Source organism: Xiphophorus hellerii, chromosome 1, assembly GCF_003331165.1.
Source record: "Xiphophorus hellerii strain 12219 chromosome 1, Xiphophorus_hellerii-4.1, whole genome shotgun sequence".
NCBI lineage: Eukaryota > Metazoa > Chordata > Actinopteri > Cyprinodontiformes > Poeciliidae > Xiphophorus > Xiphophorus hellerii.
The window spans coordinates 32,012,138-32,034,845 of record NC_045672.1 but is presented as its reverse complement, the minus strand read 5'-3'; the positions used below and the strand labels follow the sequence as shown (position 1 = coordinate 32,034,845).

At 39.0% G+C, this 22,708-nt stretch overlaps 3 protein-coding genes across 6 annotated transcripts in view; all 3 read right to left on the bottom strand.

Annotated features, from left to right (window-relative positions):
• The window catches only part of LOC116718600 (polymeric immunoglobulin receptor-like), a 66,053-nt gene extending 45,361 nt beyond the window's left edge, over nt 1–20,692 (bottom strand). For all 3 annotated transcript variants that reach the window (XM_032560772.1, XM_032560778.1, XM_032560795.1), the window contains exons 1-3: nt 20,633–20,692; nt 18,911–19,246; nt 18,400–18,705 (exon numbers count right to left, since the gene is read on the bottom strand). In XM_032560772.1, coding sequence (XP_032416663.1) covers nt 18,400–18,705; nt 18,911–19,246; nt 20,633–20,672 — 682 coding nt within the window. In that variant the 5' untranslated portion in view covers nt 20,673–20,692. The remainder of the gene's footprint in view (nt 1–18,399; nt 18,706–18,910; nt 19,247–20,632) is intronic.
• Nucleotides 1,330–7,806, bottom strand: LOC116718664 (polymeric immunoglobulin receptor-like). Of its 2 annotated transcripts, none has more exons than XM_032560864.1 (8): nt 7,671–7,806; nt 5,578–5,922; nt 5,140–5,463; nt 4,728–4,862; nt 4,371–4,481; nt 3,826–3,863; nt 3,583–3,744; nt 1,330–2,605 (listed from the first exon to the last, which is right to left on the bottom strand). In XM_032560864.1, exons 1-8 carry the CDS (start codon nt 7,708–7,710, stop codon nt 2,438–2,440), a joined length of 1,323 nt encoding a protein of 440 aa, XP_032416755.1. In that variant the 5' UTR covers nt 7,711–7,806; the 3' UTR covers nt 1,330–2,437. The 2 variants fall into 2 exon arrangements, with proteins under 2 accessions (XP_032416755.1, XP_032416749.1); XM_032560858.1 differs by having other exon boundaries at nt 4,728–4,865; nt 7,671–7,803.
• Nucleotides 9,147–14,134, bottom strand: LOC116718679 (uncharacterized). Its single transcript, XM_032560875.1, has 9 exons — nt 13,825–14,134; nt 12,855–13,187; nt 11,890–12,213; nt 11,534–11,674; nt 11,061–11,159; nt 10,557–10,588; nt 10,320–10,478; nt 10,012–10,043; nt 9,147–9,569 (listed from the first exon to the last, which is right to left on the bottom strand). Exons 1-9 carry the CDS (start codon nt 13,862–13,864, stop codon nt 9,533–9,535), a joined length of 1,197 nt encoding a protein of 398 aa, XP_032416766.1. The 5' UTR covers nt 13,865–14,134; the 3' UTR covers nt 9,147–9,532.
• Nucleotides 20,693–22,708: the final 2,016 nt, after the last annotated feature.

Here is a 22,708-nt window from a genome sequence, read left to right as displayed (position 1 = left end):
TCTGTTTAATGTTTTATTTCAGGCCTTTTATATTTCTTTACTTTCTGTCTTCCATTTTATTTTTCATCTTCCCTTCACCTGCTTTTTCACACAGAGCTGTTCATCTCCTCATTTCCTTCAGCTCTGCTCTCTTCCCTCCTGCTTTGCTCTTCTGGTTGTTTTGAATCTTCCATCTCTCTGCCTGTCAGCCCCTCAGTTTCTATCTCCTCTCTGGTTCCTTCTGTTGCTCCCTCCGTTAATCTGCCAGTTTCCTGATTCTCTCTGCATGTTCAAGGTTATCCTGCAGCTATTAGGTTTACGTCCTCTTTATAAATTATTATCAGAGACTTGGCTTGCATTCATCTCTGCAATTGGATCCTTCATTCATCGCTGAACATGACACTTTTCCTGAGAAAATGATGTTTCAGTTTAAAGGCAGAAGCCAACATGGCCTCCAAGAAGGAGGCGGAGCCTGAAGAGTCAGTAGATGGAAGAAAGATCTCACAGATGTTAAACTGTATCAGATGGTTTACGCCCATCCATCTGACTGCAGGTCACTGGGTAGAGTAGTTCCTCTGGCGATTGGAAGGTTGTGGGTTCAATAGTCACATCTGGCCTACTGGTCACCCAGTTATGAATGTGCAAAACTGGGTGAATGTGACTTTAGTTTATGACTAGAAACACTCTATAAAAATTCAGACCATTTAAAATCCATATTAGAAACCACTTTACTAATTTAACTTCTGACTGCATTTTGAAACCATGTTTCTCAGTAGGGTGTACTCAGGCTGTGGTCATACATTCTTTGGCTGTTTCAGGGTCTCTCTCATTTTAAATCCAAATAATCTTCCGCTGGCCACGCCCACAACTCAATGTTACACTCACACATGAAAATGGCTGCAAATAAATGCTAAATTATACAACTGTCCATCTTGGAAAAGCAGAAGTGGAGCCTCCTGCACAACCAATAAGAGTGCAGCAAATGGTTTGGTGAGTCAACAAAAAAACACTTGTCTTTTCCAGCAGCCATTGCACAGCGCATTCAGCAGTAGAAACAGCTGAACAAATGTGCTGGAGCTCTGCTTGGGTTGCTTGGTAACAGGTTGTCTTGGCTTGGGTTGCTAGGTAACAGGGAAGTGCCCATAGAATGTTACTAAAAAATTGGGAAGTTTTCTAGACACCAAAAAATATGAACTTACTGCCAAGAATCGTCTGGGTGTTTTTAAGAGCTTTGTCTGGTTTTAGAAGCAGTAGAAACCCAAATGGAAGTATAAAAACAGAAAAATGTGAATTTAGCACAATATATCCTCTTTGAGTACCTTTCTAACCAAGTGAAGAAAAGGCCGTGTGGTGAGTGCATGAGACCTGAAATCAACTCTTTTTATTTCATGTCACAAGAAAGTCTCCAAATCCTGCATAAGGCCATCAGATCCTGGACAGCGATTTATTGATCCATTCTGTTAACTCTGTGATGTTTTCTGTGGGTAAAGTTAGAAATGTCTCCATATCTGCTCCCAGTGGTCAGATGTCAGGTGGCTTCAGATTTTCCCATCAGTTTAAAATAAAGTCAGAGATAGAAAACATGGTGTCACCAACTGCAACAGTACAAACATCTTTTATAACATTACATTAGCAACATATCAATAACTGTAGTTATTTATACTTGTGCATAAAAATAAATTTTTTATCAACTTGATTTTACATTGAGAAATTTTAACTAAGTGTTTAGAAAGAAAATTAAACAGTTTTGACTTTTTTCCCAACACATGGAAGAGACAGCTGGTTGTTCCAGTTTGAATCTGTTTCTATCGTCTACATGGACATTTTAAAATGAATTTTAATTAATCTGTCAGACAGGAGTTTCTCTGTGAACCTTGGAGAATCTGTGTCTTCTTCAGCTTCATTTACTTTTGGAGTTCCTCAGGGATATATTCTGGGGTTGGTTTTAATTTCTACCTATATGTTGGATTTTTGATCTTACATTTTCAAAAAATCCCTAAACTAATAAACGTCCTCTACACATCTGACCTGCTAACTGTCAATTCTTTATTAAAACAGGCATTTAAATAGTTTTAGACTGTATGCTGTTATATTTATGCATGTTTGAACTATAAAGTGATTTGTGGTTTTTGACCCATGAAAGATTTTATATAAATAATCTTTTTTTTCACGTTAGCTTATATTTTTCATATTTTTTCATTATCCCAGCACTGAGCTCTTTTACAGAAGAAAAATAATTTTAGCATTTTAGCATTTAGCATCGGATCCATTTCCACCCAGACACCATGATGTGAAGCAGTCTGTAGGGTCAACCACAGGTGAAGCAGCTCCGTCTGAATCATGCTGCTGGTGATGCTTGTAGGAGCTGCAGCTTCTGTTTCTGTGTTTTAGGGTTTCAGCTCCGCTTCACGCTTCCTGCTGATCTGTGAGGATAAACATGGCTGCCGCAGAGCTGAAGCTAAGTTATGGTGGAGTAAAGCGACTCATCATGGCTGCTTCCATCAACCCGAGGATCAGCGTAGAGAACATCAGTCATGGTTCCACAGGAAGCTCTGGGACGAGACGCCTCCTTCCTGCTGGAGAACTTTACTTCTGCATAGACGACCTGAACCGAGACGTCTCCGGCCTGAAGGAAGAAAAGAAACGTGAGGAAAAGTTGGAATATAGAGTAAAATTAATGACGTTTAAAGGAACTTAGTGATTGTTCCAGATTTGTGGTGCATAGAAGTTGAATGCTGCTTCTCCATGTTTGGTTGTGGATGTAGAGCAGAACCAAAACCAGAACCTGAACCTGAACCTGAGAGGTCTGAAGGTCTGAAGGTCGATCCAGCAGCAGCAGATCTTTAATCCGTTCAGTTATTTATAAACTACCAGCAGTAGTTTAAAGTCTGTTCTCTCAGTGAAGGAGTGTAGAACTGGGTGGTGCAGAACTGGGTGGTGTAGAACTGGGTGGCCTAGAACTGGGTGGTGTCTCTGTCCTCCTGGTTCTAGTCAGAACTCCAGCAGCAGCGTTCTGGACCGCTGGTTTGTCAGTCAGACCTGCTGCAGGAATCAAAGCCACTAAAGAGAAACTAAAGTTTCTCTGATCTGAGACTTCAGGCCTGGAGATTTTCCTCCGGTGGTAGAAGGCCGACTTTCTAACTGACTTTATGTGGCTCTGGAGGGTCAAGTCAGAGATCAGATCAGCTGAAATCTCTAGTTTTCAGCTGGAACAATTAAAGCTGTGTGCTGATTCTAGATCTATAACTCTAGATCATTCCTCTTTAAACCCAAAGATAATAACTGCAGCTTTGTTTCTGTTCAGCTGGAGCATAATGGAAGCATATAGATATTCAGTAGGGGGATCCCTCTGTCTGCTCCAATGAGAAGTTATTGAAACAAAGTTCCTGTTCTTTAGTTGGGACTGGAACCTCTTCCTGCTTTGATTATCTCCAGATCGTTCTCCTGATTCTTTGGTCTTTATGGTATTTTTGTCCTCTGATGTTCTTAAACAACCTCAGAGACCAGAAACTCTGGACTCTGTTTATTAATTAGTAAGTTGTGTAACGTTAAAGAATGTGGAAGATAAATGTGGTTTGAATGTTTCTGTAAGGATCTGCTTACCGGTTGCTGAGAAGTGGTTGCAGTTCCAGAGCTGCAGCCTCGGTTGGTTTCGGCTTCTGTTGGTTTGGTGTTTGTGGTTTCACTGTAAGCTGAGTAGATTTCCACATCAGCAGATCTCCACTCATCAGCTTCCTCTGTGATGTCTTCATTCATTTTGGAGTTCTTCATCAAAAGAAGTTGGTTTTTATTCATCTCAGTTTCAAAAATAATTTTTAATTGCTTCCAAAATGTTTTCATGCTCACCTCAGTAGCAGGAGGATTCTCTGTTTGCACAGGAAAAACTGAAAACATTTCAGAATTTAAACTCTGTTTGTTTTCTAAATCTTTTTTCTATAGATTTATGGGTTCTGCATTTCCATTCTTCTCTAAATTCACAAATTTTCCTCATCTATGTTTTCCAAAGTTCATGGAATATTTCAGCTACTGGTTTAAACTACAGACTAAACACACACAGTAATTCTAACATGTTACTTTACAGCAAACTACATTTATAACAACATCTGTGTTTTTCATGTGGCTTGTTCAGTTTACTTTGGACCGATGTCTGACCAACACCAGAATCATGGAGGACCCTGATGAACGTCAGATGATAATAAAGTTGTTTTCAGTGTTTCAGGTGTTGCTGATCTTTATGGTCTCCATGCACCTTGAAGGTTGGTGAATTTATATCAGAAACATTTGGATCTCTGTCATGTGGAGCCACCAGAATTATAAACCCAAATGTTCTGCATATATTCGTCTTTGTGTGAGTGTGTCGGGGTGAGTGTGTGTGTTTTCCGGTGCCTTACCTGTGTGATGTTTTTCAGATCTTTCTCTGCAGCAAACCAGCAGAACCACAGACGACAGGATGATGATTATAACCAGAGTCAGAGCCACAAACCGCAGAACATCTGCAGACCCTGTTGGAGGAGAAACATGTTTGTTACTCTGGGTTTCATGGGGAGCTTTGGTTCTGGTACTGAGCAACAGGTCCTTGTGTCTTCCTGCTGAACGCATCTGAAGCATGCAGACTGTAGAAATAATTACAATAATGGAGCTTCAGTTCAACATTAGATGTGATGTTTTGATGGAGAGATGAGCTGATCACCATTTTGACGTCTGAGTGTTACAGAAGGACTGAGCTGAAGGTTTTCTCCATCACTCACTGTGGTTTGGTGAATCTTTAGATGTTGAGTTCTCCTGATTCAGACCAGAGGTTTCAGAGGGAAGTGAAAGTGTGAAGCTTCCTGAACTGGAGCTGAAACTGGTTCCAGTTGATGCTGTGGAGGCTGATGGGTCGACTGCTGGGGGACAGAAGATTTAGTTAAAGATGCTGTAAGAGTTCTGGTTTAGCAGCCGAGCATCGAACACGGAGACGAGGATACAGAGCTGCTGGGTGCAAACTGGTGAAGTGAAGAAAGTAATTCCACTGCAGCTTTATGAAATACACCATCATCAGAAAACCTTTCTGTCTAACAATGTGCTTTTTCTAAATTCATGTTTCCTTTTAACTAGTTTTTTTAGTAATCCCAAATTCAGTGATGTTCAGAAAGTTTTATCTTCTTTGTAAAAACTCACCAGTTCTGACAGCGACCTGAAAGTCTCTGTATGAACTACTGGAACCAGTTCCATCCAGTTTACATCGGTACCGTCCAGAATCAGACTGGACCAGCTGTTTGATGGTCACCAACAGAACTGCTCTTGATTTTTGTTCTTCATATTTCATATTGTATCTGCCTCTGTCAGCTCTGACTCCATCAGTCTGAACTAGAACTTCTTCTCTTCCACATTCTCCTCTGCAGAACAGTCGGTTTCCTCCAGAGCGTTTAAAGAAACAGGCGACTGTCACTGAGCTGCCAGCGTCTTTATAAAGGTGAGGAACTTTGTTTCCATGAAGCAGAGCTGTTAAAATAATCATCAGTTAGTTTCTGTTCTGAACTTGGATCTGTTAATGCAGCAGAAACTGGAGGAGAAACTCAAACTGTTCCTGATTCCTTCAGTTCAACAGAAACTCACCGTCTACAACAACCAGCCTGAAGTCTTGGTATGAAGCTGATGATGAAGAGTCGCCCAAACCACATCGGTACCGTCCTTCATCAGACCGGGTCAGCTCTGAGATGCTCACATAGAGAGAAAAAACATTAGCTCTGGATTCTTTAACATATTCAGTTCTGTATCTTCCTCTCTGATCGGTGGGTTGTCTTGTTTTAATCAGGATGTTTCCTCCTTCACAGTTTTCCTTGCAGAAGATCTTCCAGTTTTCAAACAGAGAAACACCACAATGAACTCTGACCTCTTCTCCAGCTGCTCCATATATATTATTCGGTGCATTAGCAGAACTGCTGATTCTGTCCTGCAGAGCTGCAGAGAAGAGCAACAAGTTGCCGTTATTTCTTCCTGTGAGAAACCGCACTGATCACAGTTCTGCTCATAGTTACAGGAAGAAAATAATATTTACTGTGTTGTAAAGTGTGAGAGGCCAGGCTCAGAAATAAAACGAGCATAATGTGAGAAATACGCAGTTTTAGATTCACATCAACGAAAACAGACAAAGAAAAGTTAAACTCAGATATAGAACATCTAGAAGTCATGCCAGTAGAAGTATCTAACCTCCAGAAGACGACATACGGTCAGAACTTTAGATGTTCCTCTGTGGGATACCACCAGGTCCAGTCCTGGGCCCCCTCCCATTTCACATAACAACAAGCTCCCACTGACTCAGATTAACACAGGAAATAAGATTAGTTACCATAACAACCCAGATGATAAACAGCTCTACATTACGATGTCACCGGGTGACTCTGAACCGTCCAATCACTGAACAGACGCTGAGAACAGAGAAATGTGTGGATGTGCCAAAAAACAGACAAAGCCTGCATAACACTAATGTTTACTATGGATACAAAATGTCTTGCACATTTAATTTCTTCTAATAAGCTGCAATAGAAGTAATATTGCTGCACATTTTGCAAAAAATTGTTTGAAAGTTGTAACATTTTGAAAAGGAAAAAGCTTACAAAGCTGGCAAGGTACCAATGTTTTGTTTAAAAAGATTTACTGTTTAGTTAAAAAATGCTTCCTGGAGAATCATTTTCACTTTTTCTCTTGAGAATCACACTGACTGATCATTCTTAATGAAATGTTGTGAATTGAGTTTATAAACTGAACATGGAAATTGCTTCAAGACTTAAAACAATAAAATGAGATGCAACAGCTTCAAATTTAAAATGTTGCAGCTCAGCTTTTGCTCACTTTTTCTCACAATACAGAATGATCATAAATTGTTTATAGTTTTTTATTTTTTGGCCTTTTTGCTTTGCACGTTTGCTTCAGTTTCTTCATGTTTCCAGCAGATGCAACCTCAGAGTTCTGTGGTTTTGTTGTGAGACATCAGCAGGATTAACGATGAGAGCAGGTAAGATGATGCAGGTTGGTAATAAACATCCCACAACAAACAGCAACATTTCCTGCCTGAATAACTCTGGAGCGAAACGACCAAAACAGCAAAAGTACGAAACGCTGACAGGCCAAAATGAGCAGCAGCGTTTAGCAACCAGAATGGACCCAAAAGTTCAGCTGTGTTGGAACAGTTTGGCTTTAAATATGCAGATCAGAAACTCAAGAGCAACTAATACAGGAAGTGACTGGAACACATTTTACCTAAATTTAAACAAATGTAAAAAGTTCAGTAGCTTTAAGTCCTGCTTCACCTGCTGCATGGAGGGAACATTTCCTTCTTCATGCTAACCGTGATTTTATGACGACTTTGGACAGATTGTGTATTTTAATACCTGCAGAATTAGATAAGTTTTGTCTTCATTCAATTATTCATATTTAATTAAGCTTAAAGGAATGAAAATGAATATTCATGACTCGATTTGTTTCACACTCTGAAGAAGTTTCACTGATCTCACTCAGCAGATTAAACTGGAGATACTCAGACGTGATATTTTTAAATTCTAATCAAACTTTCAGACATTAGTTTCATTGTGTGGGGAACCATCTCTGCAGTCACTCAGAGCCGAAACACTTTCAGAACAAAGTTTCATGTTAAAGACAAATCTTTAAAAAGATGAACCAACTGATCAGAATGAGGAACATTTACTCACAGAGGAAGAAGCAGCAGAACAAACTGAGCTGGATGTTCATGATGAAGCTGTGATGATCTGCTGCTGCAGGTTTTCACACGTTTTGCTGTTGAATCGAACGACTTCCTCCTCCAGGCGTGATGCAGAGCATCTCTTCCTCTGCCACCGTGAGCCACATCCACACCGAGGCTCACGATGCTTTCAGTGATCTGAGAGGAAAATGGTCTCATCTCAAAATCATTTTTTAAAAAGTGGATCAGAATCCAACAACTAGTTAAAAAGCTTGTTAGACGGGATGTATTTAAATGCTGGAAAGGACACAGCTTGTTGTTTTCTTTAGACTCCCCTGTTTATTACCTGTATTTGTAAAAATAATTTTTAAAAAGTATTTATTTATTCTGGGTAACCAGAGGAGTCACTCAGTGTTTGTTGGAGTCTCACCTTTCAGAGTTTTTCTCCTGCAGGAACGTCTGCAGAGGTGCAACAAGCTGGTTAACACCGACACCTACAGGCGGCTTGTGGAACTACAGCAGACCGTATGGGTCAGCACTGGCACACTCCCTGTGGACATGAGGACATTGTTTATACTGGATCTATTCCCAAAATACAGCCAAACAGAGTCAGGAGGTTTGCTTTGTGAGATGTTTTTAGATTGAAAATAACTTTCTAACATAAGGTAACAGAAATAGAAAAAATCAAAAGGAAAAACTTTTGACCAGTGGAGGCAGCAAGTTCATGAAATTATACTATAGAAGAGAGAAGGATTCTGAATCAGTGGTAAAAATAGATAGCATGATTATTTATCTGTTGCCTTCACTGAGGTTGGATGTCAGATGTTTAATTTCCCTTTGAACCAGATGTGTCGATGGTTTCAGAGGAAACTGAAGGTGAGAAACTTCCTGAACTGGAGCTGAAACTGGTTCAGGCTGCTGGTGTGAACGTCGACGTTTGGATTCTAGACTCGACTCAAGTTACAATAAATAAATACATCTAAGACTTCAAACCCATATTTAGATTAAAATGCATCAATTTTGTCATCTTTATGAAGACAGTTTACTTCATTTTCAAATAAAAAAGTGAGAAATTTCACTGGTGCCAAATAATCGTTTTAACAGATCTGTGACTTCATAGTCTGTTTTTATTACAGTTTTATTCTATTTGCTATTTTTTAACTGTTTGTGTAATTATGAAGCTCTGTTCATTTTAAAGGTGTGAAACAAACAAATTTGACATTAAAATTTAAGTGAGTTAATTTTTCGGATTGCATTCCTCTATTTTGCCACCGCAGGATAATATTGTTTCGTCATGACTTTTATTTTTTATGTTTCCACCTCTGAACTGCCTTGTTGCTGAGATTTGCTGAAGAAATAAACTTGCCTCATCTTTAGCTGGACTTTGAAACAGAATAAATGACGGTGAGGAATCTAAACATCAAAGTTTAATTTGTAATAAATGTTTTAAAACGTCAAAGACTTGAAGGACTCAGGAAGAAAAATCCCAGTTTGCTGCATTTTATTTACAGATGGGAAACAAAATGATTGGAATAAAAACAAACATTTTCAGTATGTAAACTTTGACCTCTTCAATCATAATCAACAATTCCTAATCACAACAACTAACTAGCTAAAATAAATCTATAACTTTTGTTTTATTCAGAATCACAGGGAGAAAAAACAAATAAATGCAGAGAAACATTTACTAATGTGTTTAGTTCATTCGTATTTCTTCAGGTTCCTGATTCAGGGAACAAACTGCAAACCTGAGAAACCAAATCCAGTCTGAATCCAGTCTGAATCCAGTTTGAATCCAGATTGAATCCAGTTTGAATCAGGCTGCCATGTTGACTGTAGAGCTGATCTGGTTCTGGTTCCAGGTGGCAGGACTCAGACTCCTTCAGGTAGTGGTTCCCATGACGATGTTCTGTAAACACCAACAAACAAACAAACAGGTATTTTCTGTTAGAATGACAAACATCAGCTGGTTCTGATCCGTGTTTACAGAACTTCACTCTGGATCTCAGCAGGATGAACCGTCTCACCGCTCAACAACAATAAAAACAACAACAACAATAAAAACAACAACAACAACAACAACAAAACAACAATAAAATCAACAACAAAAACATCAACAATAAAAACAACAACAATAAAAACATCAACAATAAAAACAACAACAACAATAAAATCAACAACAACAACAAAAACATCAACAATAAAAACAAAATCAACAACAAAAACAACAATAAAAACAACATCAACAATAAAAACAACATCAACAACAAAAACAACAATAAAACCAAAAACAAAAACAACAATAAAAACAACAACAACAACAATCACTTCCAGGACAACAGAAAGCTCACCTCCACATTTGGTCCATCTGAGCTTCTGAAACCTGAAACAGTTTAACGGTTAAGTTCTTCCATAAACAGAATGTCGCCTTAAGCCCAGATTTACAGCCTGTTAACTTGGTTTCTAATTTTAGGAAGAAAAAAGAGGAAATAATAAAGAAAATACTGAAATCAATTTGATCGAAGCATCAATAATATTCACTATGAAAACAGTTTGGATAATTAAAATCCTAAAAGCATTTCTAATTTTGTTGTAGCTTAAATTTTCTGGTTGAATTTAGGATATTTTTGTGTTTTCAGGTGAAATAAAACATTCTTACATATAGCTGAGCATCTTCTTCAGTCTCAGAGCCGTGGTCTTCATCGGCCTCAGCTGCTGCTCTGGTGTTGGGGATTTCATGGTAAACCGCGTAAAGCTCCACATCAACACTTCGCCACAGTCCGCCCTCCTCTCTGGTGTTCTCGTAAAACGTGGCCGCCTTCCAGACGAGACCAGATGTGATTGTAGTTTTAGTGAGAAATATTTTAGGAAGCATTTAGAAGTTCTTCATCCTCACCTCAGGAGTTTCCTCTGGTTGCTCAGCAGGAGCTGAAAAACATTTCAGAAGAAACTCAGGTGATGAAGGCATCCAGAATTATTCTGGGTTTGATCAAAGAAAAGTGAAATAAAGAAAAACTGGATCTGGATCCGCCTTCATTTGGAAACAGTTACAGAAACTCAAAGCAGTTCTGGGTCCTAGTTACCATGACAACAGAAACAAACCAGATGATCACTTTGTGTTGCGTCTAACATGTTTGTAAGTTTTCATTTAAAAGTCGTGCTTTTGTCCTAAATTATTCTTGAATTTTGGTCAAGGGGCCGTAAAAAAGATAAATACACATAAATACAAAAACACAAGAATAATTAATGACTTCAGATACTGGATTGAAAAGAAAAATTGAACAAGTGTGGGTGTGTGTGTGTCTGTAGGGGTGTGTGTGTGTGTCTGTAGGGGTGTGTGTGTGTGTCTGTAGGGGTGCGCAAGTATTGGGGTGTGTGTGTGTGTGTGTGTGTGTCTTACCTGTCTGAGCTTCATCAGATGTTTTCCTCCAGTACAGCAGCACAGCCAGAGCTATGATGACGATGATGAAGGGCGGAGTCAGGACCAACAGCAGAAGGTCTGCAGAGGTTTTAGAGAAGATCTGGTTGGTTTGGTGGCACCGGCTGCTGCTATCACAGACCAACAGCGCCCCCTAGGTGCTCTCTCAGGCCTTAGTATCAATACATCTTTTCAATAAAATTAGCTTGGCTTGAAATGATTAATCAGATTAATTGTGATTAATCGATTATTAATTGAATTATTTGTCCATTTGTATTATTTAATTAGAGCCTGGATTATTAAGCTAAAATTATGGTGGAAAAAAATCAGCCACTGACCTTTAAAAGCAGATTTCTGATAACAGGCAACCAAAAAATTAACATTTTGAATAAGTAATACATGTATTTTTATGTATTTATACCAATATTACATAGCAGTCTCTATAAATCTCTTACTGCTGTTGGGTTGAGTGCCAGATGCTCTCTGCATCCCCTGGCAGAGATTGGTGGTTTCTGAGGAAACTGAAGTAGTGAAACTTTCTGAAGTGGAGCTGAAACTCTGTGTGGTTGTTGGTGTGAAGGTTGATGGATCAGGTACTGGAAAATAATCAGAGACAACCTGGATTTAATATAAGGAGCTATAAACAGAGGCAACAGAATAAAGAACAGCCTGGAAAATTAGAACTATGGGCAGATATACAAACATCGTCTCTCAGTCGTTTCCTCATATTTGAAAAGATATAAACCCAAAAAAGGACCCAATAGAAGAATCCATTAGAAATATTCACAAGATTATATTTTCAAAAACTCACCATCAGTGACGGTGATGTAAAAGTCTCTGTGTAGATCTGAGCGAATCGTTCTGTCCATTTTACATCGGTACCGTCCGGAGTCAGACTGGGTCAGCTGTGTGATGGTCACCAACAGAACTGCTGATTTTAGTCTGTTTTCATATTCAATGCTGTATCTGCCTCTGTCGGCTCTGACTCCATCAGTCTGAACCAGAACTTCATCTTTTCCACATTCTCCTCTGCAGAACAGTCGTTTTCTTCCAGAGTCTCCAAAGGAACAGGCGACTGTCACTGAGCTGCCAGCTTCTGTATGGAGGTGAGGAACTTTGTTCCCATCCAGCAGATCTGATCAAATAATCATCAATAATCATCAGTTAGTTTCTGATCTCAGCACGATGCAGGCTGATCACATTAATCCCAGTTCACTAGAGTCTCAGTTTGATCATTCCTAAGGGGAAACAAGAGAAGTCATCCAGTTGCCTTCTACCAAAGCTCTTAGGATTAACTCCAGTTTCACCAGAGTTAAACTGGGAACTGCCCAGTTCAACCAGTCTGTGACGGGAACAGTTAATCAAACAGAAAAATTCATCTAAATTCACTGATTATCTTACTCTATAAGGGTTTGTAGTTGAACCTACTTTGAAAATGTGGAGGATTAAAAGCTGATTTTATTTTTACAACTTTTATTTCAGAGAAAAAAAACTAAAAAGAACAAAATAAGAAACAAACATGGTTGTGGACACGACCATCCAAAAACAAGATTAAGGTTTATGTCATTTGATTGACTGAAATACTCATCTGTAATGTTTTCAGCAAAAGAGCAAAAACCCAAATTTGTGTTGGCTGATTTGAATTTCACACAGATTTAAACAATTCATGTTCTCTCCAGAAAAGTTGATTAAATTTCCCAAGACCTGCTGGTTTCTAACAGGTCCATCAGCACCGGGTTTCAGTTCACCAGTAACCAACATTTATCAGAGACTCACCGTCTACAACAACCAGGCTGAAGTCCAGGAATGAAGCTGGTGATGAAGAGTCACCCAGACCACATCGGTACTGACCGGCGTCGGACCGGGTCAGCTCTGAGATGCTCACAGACAGAACCGAGAATGTTCTGGAAGCTTCTCTAACATATTCAGTTCTGTATCGTCCGATCTGAGCTGCGTCGTCACTCGTTCTGATCAGGAGGTTTTCTCCTTCACAGGTTTCCCTGCAGAAGAACTTTATTCTTCCAGATGAGAGAAAGCTGCATGGAAAAGTTGTGTTTCCTCCAGAAACTCCATAATGTGACCAAGTTTCAACAGATCTGACCTGCAAAGCTGCAGAAAATAACTGTTAATATCAGATCTTCTAGTAGGACAACAAGCTGCATTATTATCATGAACAGAACAAAGTTCAAACAAACATTATTCACTGCTGGAACACAACATTTTTCTGTCTCTTCATAATAAAGAATTTGTTCAGATTCAGTTCAACATGCGGTAATTAAAATGTTCAAACAAGAGGAAAGATTCACTCACAGCTCATAGACTAAAACAAGAAAATGAATCAAAAGCTATTTTTACCAGTTGTTGGTTTCATAAAGCTGTAATTCTTACTTTTTAAACACTTTTCTAAACACAATGTTTATAGTTATGATTTTGCTTTGTAGATCCTTACAAATGAGGATCTATTAAAGCTACTTAGAAGGAGAATCACAAGTAGTTGAAATGATGACGTAACAAATTATTAAACTGAACTTTAAGTTTTGTTCTCTTAAATCTCTGGAAAACTTCATGAATTTCAAACTGAAGATCCTCAAATTCACTTCAGATCAGTTTCAGTGTAAAGTCTCATCATCTTAGGATTAACTCCAGTTTTACCAGAGTTAACCCTAACCCTAACCCTCTCTAACAAATTTACAGGAAGCACCAAACATTTTTATTTTGGACTGAAAAATACTTCAAATGGACTCACAGAAGAAGATCAGACAGAACAAACTGTGATGGACGTTCATGTTGCGGCTCTGATGGTTTCCTGTCTCCTGACACGACTCTTCAAACACCTTCCTCCTTCAACGTTACACTCTTCCTCTTCTCTGATCCTTGTTGCTTTGCTTCAAACTCAAAACTGCCAGCAGGGGTCACTGTACTGCAAGTCTTTAATGAGAAAAGTTGTTTCTTGAGACAAATTGAAGTTAAATCCCGGTTGGGTTTGGCTTGTGTGCTGCTGCTGGAGGAGAGACGAGCCGCTAAATGGTCGTTTCCCAGTATCAGCTATCGATTCTCTTTTGGGTCTGGGAAAGTGCCAGTTAACTTTCTCTTTAGCGCTATGAAATATTTGAAAAGGGAAATTAAAACCATAAAGAAAGAAGAAGTGAAAAACATCATTTACGGTTTCTTTCTTTTTTTATTGTCCCACAATGGGGAACTTTCTGTGGAACAACAGCCAGTAGGCTCACATAAAGATAGAAATATGCAAATAGAATACAAAATACACAGATATTGAAGAGAAAGGGAAAACATTCAACATAAATATTATGTAGTTATAAAAAATAATATGTTCCAGTCCAAAGGAATGTGTAACTGAGTTGATTAATTTAGAAAAATGTACAAAATGTCCAAGTTTGTTTGAGTATTAAAAAGGCAGATTTCCTATTTGTGACAGTAAAAACTGTAACAGTATAAATGTTATCCAGAATGAATAAAGCTGTGAAAATACCAGCAGGGATGTAAAGACTTTGGGAGCAGAAATGGTTCTACAGTCGGACAGTTTCATCCTTCGTCAGTGATGCTATTTGTCAGCCATCTTTACTGTGGGACAGAGGAAGAATCCGACCAAACCAGGTCTGTGAGGCTTCAATGATGCAGCAAAGATACATTTGATGAGTTAGACTCTGTGGCAGCAGAAGGTTTTCGGGCCCTTTGGGTTCAGTGTCAGCTCATCTAAAGCTGTTCATGTAAAAATGCCTCAGTTATGGTTGTCAGACATGTTGACATTAAAAACCAGTCACAGCACCCCGAAGTGAAACTCTCAGAGGGGATGTGTCACCAGGACAGATACTGCCTGGATGTGGGAACTTCTGAGGTAAGTAGAGCTTAATAAAAATGGCTCAGTGTCGCTCCCTTGTGGTCGGGCAGAACTCTGCTGTAAGTCTCTCAGCCTGCAGACTCAGCCTTATTGTTTGGCTCCAAGTCAGAGTTTCGTCTTTTCTTCCTCCTGCGTTTCTCTTTATTACATCAGTCTGTACTTTTATCACTAAATATTCTGCACAATATAACCTTATGCTGTAAATCACCAAAAGATGCTCAAGAAACACAGTAATTAATAAACTACAACTTTTTTCTAATTTTAATCTAATCTTGGTGGTTTTCCTCAGTCACAAAAAAATCTGTCAAAAAAACATTCGTAAAGTTATTACAAATCTATGGGGCAATGTTAATATATGTTTCTAAATCCAGAAATGCTACATTGGACAACAAACTATAAACTCAAAAGGTTCATTTCTTTCCAGAGAAAAGGCCAGACTCTCTAGCACCACCTAGTGTCTACCTGTGCACTTTCCTGACATCATACATGACGCAATAAAACTGCAGCGATTTTATGGACAGGAGTTAGAATATCTGTGTTTCTTTTTCAACATAAATATGATGCAAAAAAAAGTATTTCCACTGCAGTTTTGCGCTGTACGCTAATTCTCTGATCTCCCTCAGATTTTCTCTCTGCGCTCGCAGTTCAATGAGTACAGTCGCCTAGCAACCGTTTCAGCCAATGGGAAAGAAAGATGCTTGTTTTTGGACCTAATATCACTCTGTCATCTCCAGTTTCTAAATCAGCACAGATCAGGAATGAATCTTAAAGACAGAATTGAATATAATTCAAGCAGGGAGAAATGATGACGTAACAGAAAAATAACAGAGTGGCTGAGTTTGTTCAGAATCTCTGCAGATATTCACCAGGGAGAAAAACACAAACTTTTCACAGGATTTAAACTGAAGAGGTTTTTCTGCTGCAAAGTTTTAATTCAAGCAAATCAAGAATTTATCATCATAATAAACCAGAAACTTTCTGAAAATCCAATATTTTAAAGCAGCTGCAGCTCAGAGTAAAAACTGAGGCTCCGTTTCTAAATCCAGTTTTCTTCAGGTTTCAGCTTCATAGAACAAACTGCAACCCCGAGTCCAGAACCCGAGTCCAGAACCCGGGTCCAGAACCCGAGTCCAGAACCCGAGTCCAGAACCCAAGTCCAGAACCCGAGTGAGTTCAGAACCCGAGTCCAGGGTCTCATGTGGGCTGTGAGAGTGTAGAGTAGATCTGGTTCTGGTCTCTGCCGGCAGGACTGAGACTCTGGTAGGTCGGGTCCTGAGAGGAAACGTTCTCATAGTCGACGTTCTGAAAGAAGAAATGATTTATCAAAGCCTCAGCGTTTGTTCCAGCTTGAGAAGGAATCCACTGTCAGGCTTTCAGGTTTTTATTGAAATAAAACTCAGAATTTGTGAAATATTCTGCAAACTGTCTCTTCTCACAGCTTTATATGATTTTCCATTTTAAAACAAAGAGAAGAAAATCACCTCCATGTTTTCTCCATCGTCTCCTCTCCTCCTTGAATCTGTGAAACAAAAAGTTTTATTAGGAGAAAATGTCTTCTAAAGATAAGGCTGGAAGAAAAACATGAAATCATGTCAAACAACAAAACCTTTCAGTCAGATGGATTCAGCTGCACAGAAACATCAGACAGAAAACATGATTTAATGGAGTTAAATAAAGAGAGAGAATCATAATTTGGAGAATAATGGGAAACGTTACAGTGTGTCATTATTTCATTTTGGTTAAACCACAGGGTCCAAATAATAGCTTCAGGCTGCTTTTTAAACTCATTTCCTTGTAAATGTAGTAAGATGGTGCCTCCTCCCCACCTGAGCACCAGGTGCATCCCTGGTTGGTGGGCGGGGCAGACGGCTTTATAGTGAGGCAGGCTGCTGCTGAGGAGTCTTTACATGTCGGCTTGTGTTCTTGATCTGATCATCTGAGATCGTCAGAGTCGTCTTACAATCAGTGGCTGGGATAGTGGTTGGTTTTGGGTCTCTACCTGCCGTGCGTTTCTGCGGCGCTGTAGCTCTGCTGGCGTTAGCGGCTCAGCTGGAGGTTGTTGCGGCGGGCAGGGTCTCCCTGGCTCCCACCTGATCCGCTCCCTCCTGGGTAAACTGCCTGATGTTTAGATTATAATCTATTTTACCTGGATCTACAGTTTAATGGGTTTCCTGCTTCAGGCACCTGATTCTCTGCACACTGTTTGAGCTGCATCGCTCTGGACGCTCTGCTGTCTTGCTGTTGATGTTGCTGCTTGGGCAGGTGCTGATGTGGCAGTGCCCGCCTCCTCTGACCGGACCTGGATACTGACAGTTGTTCCACTAAATGAAGCGTGTTGGCTTTGATTTGGTCTCTTTTTGTATTTGCTGTGTTGTATTATTGAATTTAATACAACACATTTAATGCGTTTTTCCCTTTTGTTTGGTTTGATTTACTAATTTGATTTCTTTTGCATTGCATGTTTTGTTTTCTTGTGGAATAACATTAATTTTCTCTTCACACTCCATTTTTCTTCCCAGGGATTGAGTTGCATGTTTTTGGTTTTTTGAAATATTTTTTAAAGAATTGTTAATAAAATATTATGTAGGACTCAATCTGTGTTCTGGTCCATTTCATGGACCTCAATTTGTCCAGTTAAAACCATCTACCAACTGGTGTTGCATTTTATAAATAACTTTTTAAAGACTCCCACACTAAGCGACAGAATAAAGTTTGGTTTAGTCTGTGGCTTCCTGTGGTTCCTTTAACTGACTGCTGGTGTTTGTTGGTGTCTCACCTCTCAGAGATCTTCTCCTGCAGGAAACCAGTAGAGCTGCTGGGATCAGAACCATCATGGCAGCCAGAGTCACACCAACGACCACAGGAACATCTGCAGAGGGTCAACAAGCTGTTCACACTGACACCTGCTGGTGGATCACGGTAAGGAGCACAGACTCTATAGGGGGTTTAGACTCATAATGTTTTAGTGTTTGTAAAGTTTCTCTGTAGAAATGTTTCATCCAGATCAAAGTTATTTTCTGACAGTAACATGACATCACACTTTTGTTCTGATGTTTCTAAAGAAAATGAATCATTTTTAAGTTTCTTTCTGAACGTTAAAACATCTGTAGAAAATTATTTTCACTTCAAAAGATAAACAAAAGTCCAGATGCTACATCAGCTCAGATGGTAAACAGCAGATACATACATATTATTTATTACTCACAGTGACTGAGGTGAGGTGTTGAGTTCACAGACAGAGTTGAAGTGTGAAAATAAGTTAAAGTCTCTAAACTTGCTGAACTGGTTCTGAACCTCGGAGGAGCTGTTGGTTTGGAGGCTGGCGGGTCGACTGCTGGGAAAGACCCAAACAATCTGGACTCAAGATTATTGACTAAGGAAACAGCATAATAAAAACTAAGACATGACATGAAGTTATTTACACAGGAGCACCATAAAAACATTTTGTCAGTAAGAACTCACCGTCTGTAACTTTGATATAAAAGTCTCTGTATGGATCTCGGCCAAACGCCATGTCCAGGTAACATCGGTACCATCCTGAGTCAGACTGGGTCAGTGCTGAGATGCTCACATACAGAACTTCTCCTGAGGTTTCAATGCTGTATCTGCCTCTTTTAGCTCTGACTCCATCAGTCTCAACAAGAACTTTTTCACATTGTCCTCTGCAGAACCGTCGTTTTCTCCCAGAGTCTTTAAAGGAACAGGCGACTGTCACTGAGCTGCCAGCTTCTTTAAAAAGGTGAGAAACTTTGTTTCCATCCAACACAGCTGTTAAAATAATCATCTGTTAGTTTCTGATCCCATCATAATAATCTGATCACATTAATCCCAGTTTCATACTGGGAGCTGCCCAGTTCAACCATGGATGAAATGTAGAATTAAAACTATGAGGTGATGAACTGTTCACTCAGTCATTAGTGACTGGATTCAATCAGACGGGATCGTTAACGTCTGTAGCAGCTTTCAGACTCACCTTCAGCAACAACCAGTTCAAAGTCCTGGTATGAATATCTGGATGAAGTTGTCCACAATCCACATCGGTACCATCCTGAGTCGGACTGGGTCAGCGCCGAGATGCTCACAACAAAAACATGTTGATTGTTCCAATGAGATCCAATCCTGTATCGTCCATTTCCATCTGATGTTTCACGTGTTTCAATGAGAATGTTTTTTTCTTCACAGTTTTCCCAGCAGAAGATCTTCCATTCTCCAGATGAAGGAAAGGAACATCTAATGTTGATTTCTCCTCCAGGAACTCCATAAAAACGCGTCACAGGATCAGCGGTTCTGCTGTTGGTGATGTGCAGAGCTGCAGAACAGACCAACAGTTAATGTCAGGACTTCCTGCTGGTTCTGCAGTGAGACCACAGCTTGTTCTGATTCAGTTACACTCATGGGCCGGGTCCAACCGAGAGCAAAACTTCACATATCTGTAATAAACTCCTGATGAATTTCACCTTCAGCCCTCAAGCATCAAAACATTAAAACTAAGAAGTTCTGAAACGATCCGACTGAAAATGTGGAAAAATGATCAAAATTAGATGAAAATCTTAAATGTTGCAGCTTTAGTGTTCAGGAAGCAGAAACATCTCAACAACCAAACAATCTCAGTACTTTAAACATTCTCTTTAATTTCCTCAGTTTTAGACTGAAGGAAGAATAAAAAGGTGTAAAAACTGATAAGTCATAAAACATGAATATGAAGCCAGTCAGCTTCAGTTTTACTCTGGTTATTTTAAAACTTTACTTCAGCTTCCCGTTTCAAAGCCGACCAAACCCTCAGCTGCACTGTTAAAGTTTCACTGCAACAAATTCTGTTTTTCTGTTAATAAAAAAAAGTGACTCACAGAAGCAGAGGAGGCAGAACCAAAGGACGATCATGTTGAAACGTTTTTTTATCAAGTTTTTCCTCTTTTACAGAAAATGTTTTAACTCTTCCTGTTCAGCTCACTTCTTGTTTTGCAGCTTCATTTGGGTAAAACATTGAGGTATCAACATTTTCAGATGTATTCTTACTCTAGCATTTTATATATGATGCATCCTTCTGTACCAGCAATGTATCCCATGATGCATTGCACCAACAGTAATTTAAGATTGTGTGCAGAAATTTATAATCTTTAAACCTCAATTAATTTCCCATACAAAGTAGCTTTAAGATGCTTTTAGGTGAGAAAGTGACCTGGAAGCTTCTTCTGTAGTCAGTTCATCCAGAATGATGCTGGTCTGAAAAGTTCCTGGGTTTTTGGAGCAGCAAACCTGTGTGTGTTTACCCGCTAACTGATCTGCCATCTTCCACTTCCTGTTATCTGCTAGTAGCTGCTGACATAAAGTGTTTATGTAGAGAATAACAGCAAGTACCAGACTGTAAAACATTTTATCTTATTTATTTATTGTTCATGCAGAACGTTCTAGGTTTGGATGCAGTTTCCTTAAAGCTCCCACTAATCTTCATCCTCATGTCCTGCCATCCTCTTCTTCACTGTCTCCTCATTTTCTGCTGCTTCTTATGTTATAATTTTGTTTGTTTCTGTTACTTTTGTCAAAACTTTTTCAAGAACTTGACGTGTTTTGTGAGTTCCTCTTTTTTACGGCTATAGATTGGTGACTCATTGATGAATTATTCTGTCAGAGCAGACAATTCTATAGAATCTAAGAAAGGATGAAAAGAACAGAAGTAAAAAGAAAATGTACTTACAGAGGAAGAAAAAGCAGAGCAAAGCGTGATGGACACTCATGATGAAGCTCTGATGGTTTCCTGCTGCAAATAAGCCAATAACTTCCTCCTCCAGACAACATAAAGCCTGAACCTCCCTCTTATTTCTCTCTATTTTTTTTTACCTTGCAGCCATTTTTATCACCTTACAGCAACACTGTGACACCATCAATGCTTTAAGCATGACTGTTCATTTAAATGGTCTCTGAATTGATTGGGAATGTTGGTGTGGAAGGTTGTTGGTTCTTTATGACTCCGTCTCTCTACCAGTGACCACAGGAGACACTCCCACCCTCTCCACCCCCCAGTTATCCACAGCCCTGCAGGGATCAGTGGGTTTAGCCAACAGATGGATACATTTCATAATGGAAGACGTTAGACCTTCAGACCAGTCGTCTCTCATGTAATACTCAGATCTTCAATGTGATTAGGAAGCGCAAAGAGCTGCTTCTGCAGAATTTGAAGAACAAACTACACCGCTGTGTGATGCAGGTAATGTCATAACTGTTAAGGATGTGATGAGGAAATTGTACAAACTGCATAAGCAGTAAAACACTCCACATACAAATGAAATGTGTGTGTACGGATCACCAGGCGGATCAGCTTCCCTACACGTTCGATTTCTGAGACTTCAAGACTGCATGGTATTCACAAATGAGACGATGCGTTCAAGACTGGTGAAAAAAGATGGGATATCTGAGGACTAGGGAGAAGAAGAGCTTATACCAGACTTATGTATCATAAATGTACCAGATTTATTGTACATTTCACCCCTACATTAAACAGCAAGTTACTGGATTCTAAAAATAACTTTATAGGCTGCACTGTTGAAATAATGTAATTTACATGTTATGGTTCTTCTTTCCCTGGAAAAATAAAAACTCCAAAGGGTTTGGTTGGTTTGAACCACAGCAGCTGGAGACGGAACAGATGTTGAAGTTTTGGTTCCAATCAAATCGAGTCTATTGAACTACAAATAAACATCTGAGTTCATCTTCAAAAATCAAATTTAGTCTAAACTGGATAAAACCAAAAATCTAAATGCTAATTATTCTTAAAACAAATTTACTTTGGCATCAGTTTGGACCAGATTAAACCCAGAACAGTAAAATAATCTGATCAACATTCTGCATTTTGGCAGAAACAAAACATTTGTGGTTCTGTTGGTGAAAACGGAGCAGCAGCTTCTCACAGTAAGAACACACTGGAGCATAACTGTCCTTTCAGATTTTATCAGCAGACATTTAAACCATCTTCATTTTGTCCTGGTACAGCAGTGGCCAAGAACCACTTTACCCATTTAACACTCATGGACTAACTAACCTGAAATTGCCCCACAATAACAAATCCTAATTTATACAACCTGAAAATGTAAATATTAATCTCTTAAAATGATCCAGGATTAGTTGAACATGTTGGCCTATTAACTAAAATATTTCTGTTTTTGATCAAACTCAATTACTTAAAAAATGCACATCTTTTATTATAATTTTCACTGATGGGTTGATGATCCATTCTGCAGTACAGAATGGATCCTCCAGAACATTCTGGACTCTACTCAGGGCTAACTTTGCTGAATAATTGTTTATCGCATGGTGTTTGACTGGTGTCAATATAGATAAAGTCTCACTGTGTCCCTATTGGCTGTAATTTAAAAAATAAAAAATTGAGGCGAATCTGGATAATTTCCCAGGAAAGTTGTGAAGGAGGAATTTAAAATAATTTTAAAACTTAAGAATGAGGAAGAACATGATAACATCAGTCCTATTGTGGTTGTCAAGAGCAATAAAAAGGAAAATTGGAGATGTTGAAATGGTAAAGATTTTGAGATGGAAACCTATTGGTAGTTTGTAAAAATGAAGAACAAAAGAATAAGGCTTTAAATGTGGATAATATCTGTAAAAACAAAACAAAAAAACTGTGTTGAGAATAAAATCATGGGAGAAAATAAAAGAATTAGAGTGATTTATGGATCACAGGTGTCAAACTCCAGTCCTCCAGTCTCTGTCCTGCAGGTTTTAGATGAGCCACAGGTACAAAACACTGGAATGATTTAGG

Excerpts from the sequence above, each read along its gene's own strand:
- LOC116718664 (XM_032560858.1), bottom strand. The coding sequence starts at position 7,710 with ATGAACATCCAGCTCAGTTTGTTCTGCTGCTTCTTCCTCT. Across the intron at positions 5,464-5,577 it reads CAGGCTGGTTGTTGTAGACG|CTCTGCTTCATGGAAACAAA; the intron begins GTGAGTTTCTGT and ends TTATTTTAACAG. Across the intron at positions 4,482-4,727 it reads TAAAGATTCACCAAACCACA|GGTCTGCAGATGTTCTGCGG; the intron begins GTGAGTGATGGA and ends CTCCTCCAACAG.
- LOC116718679 (XM_032560875.1), bottom strand. The coding sequence starts at position 13,864 with ATGAACGTCCATCACAGTTTGTTCTGTCTGATCTTCTTCT. Across the intron at positions 11,675-11,889 it reads TTACATCACCGTCACTGATG|TACCTGATCCATCAACCTTC; the intron begins GTGAGTTTTTGA and ends ATTATTTTCCAG. Across the intron at positions 10,044-10,319 it reads AAGAAGATGCTCAGCTATAT|GTTTCAGAAGCTCAGATGGA; the intron begins GTAAGAATGTTT and ends AAACTGTTTCAG.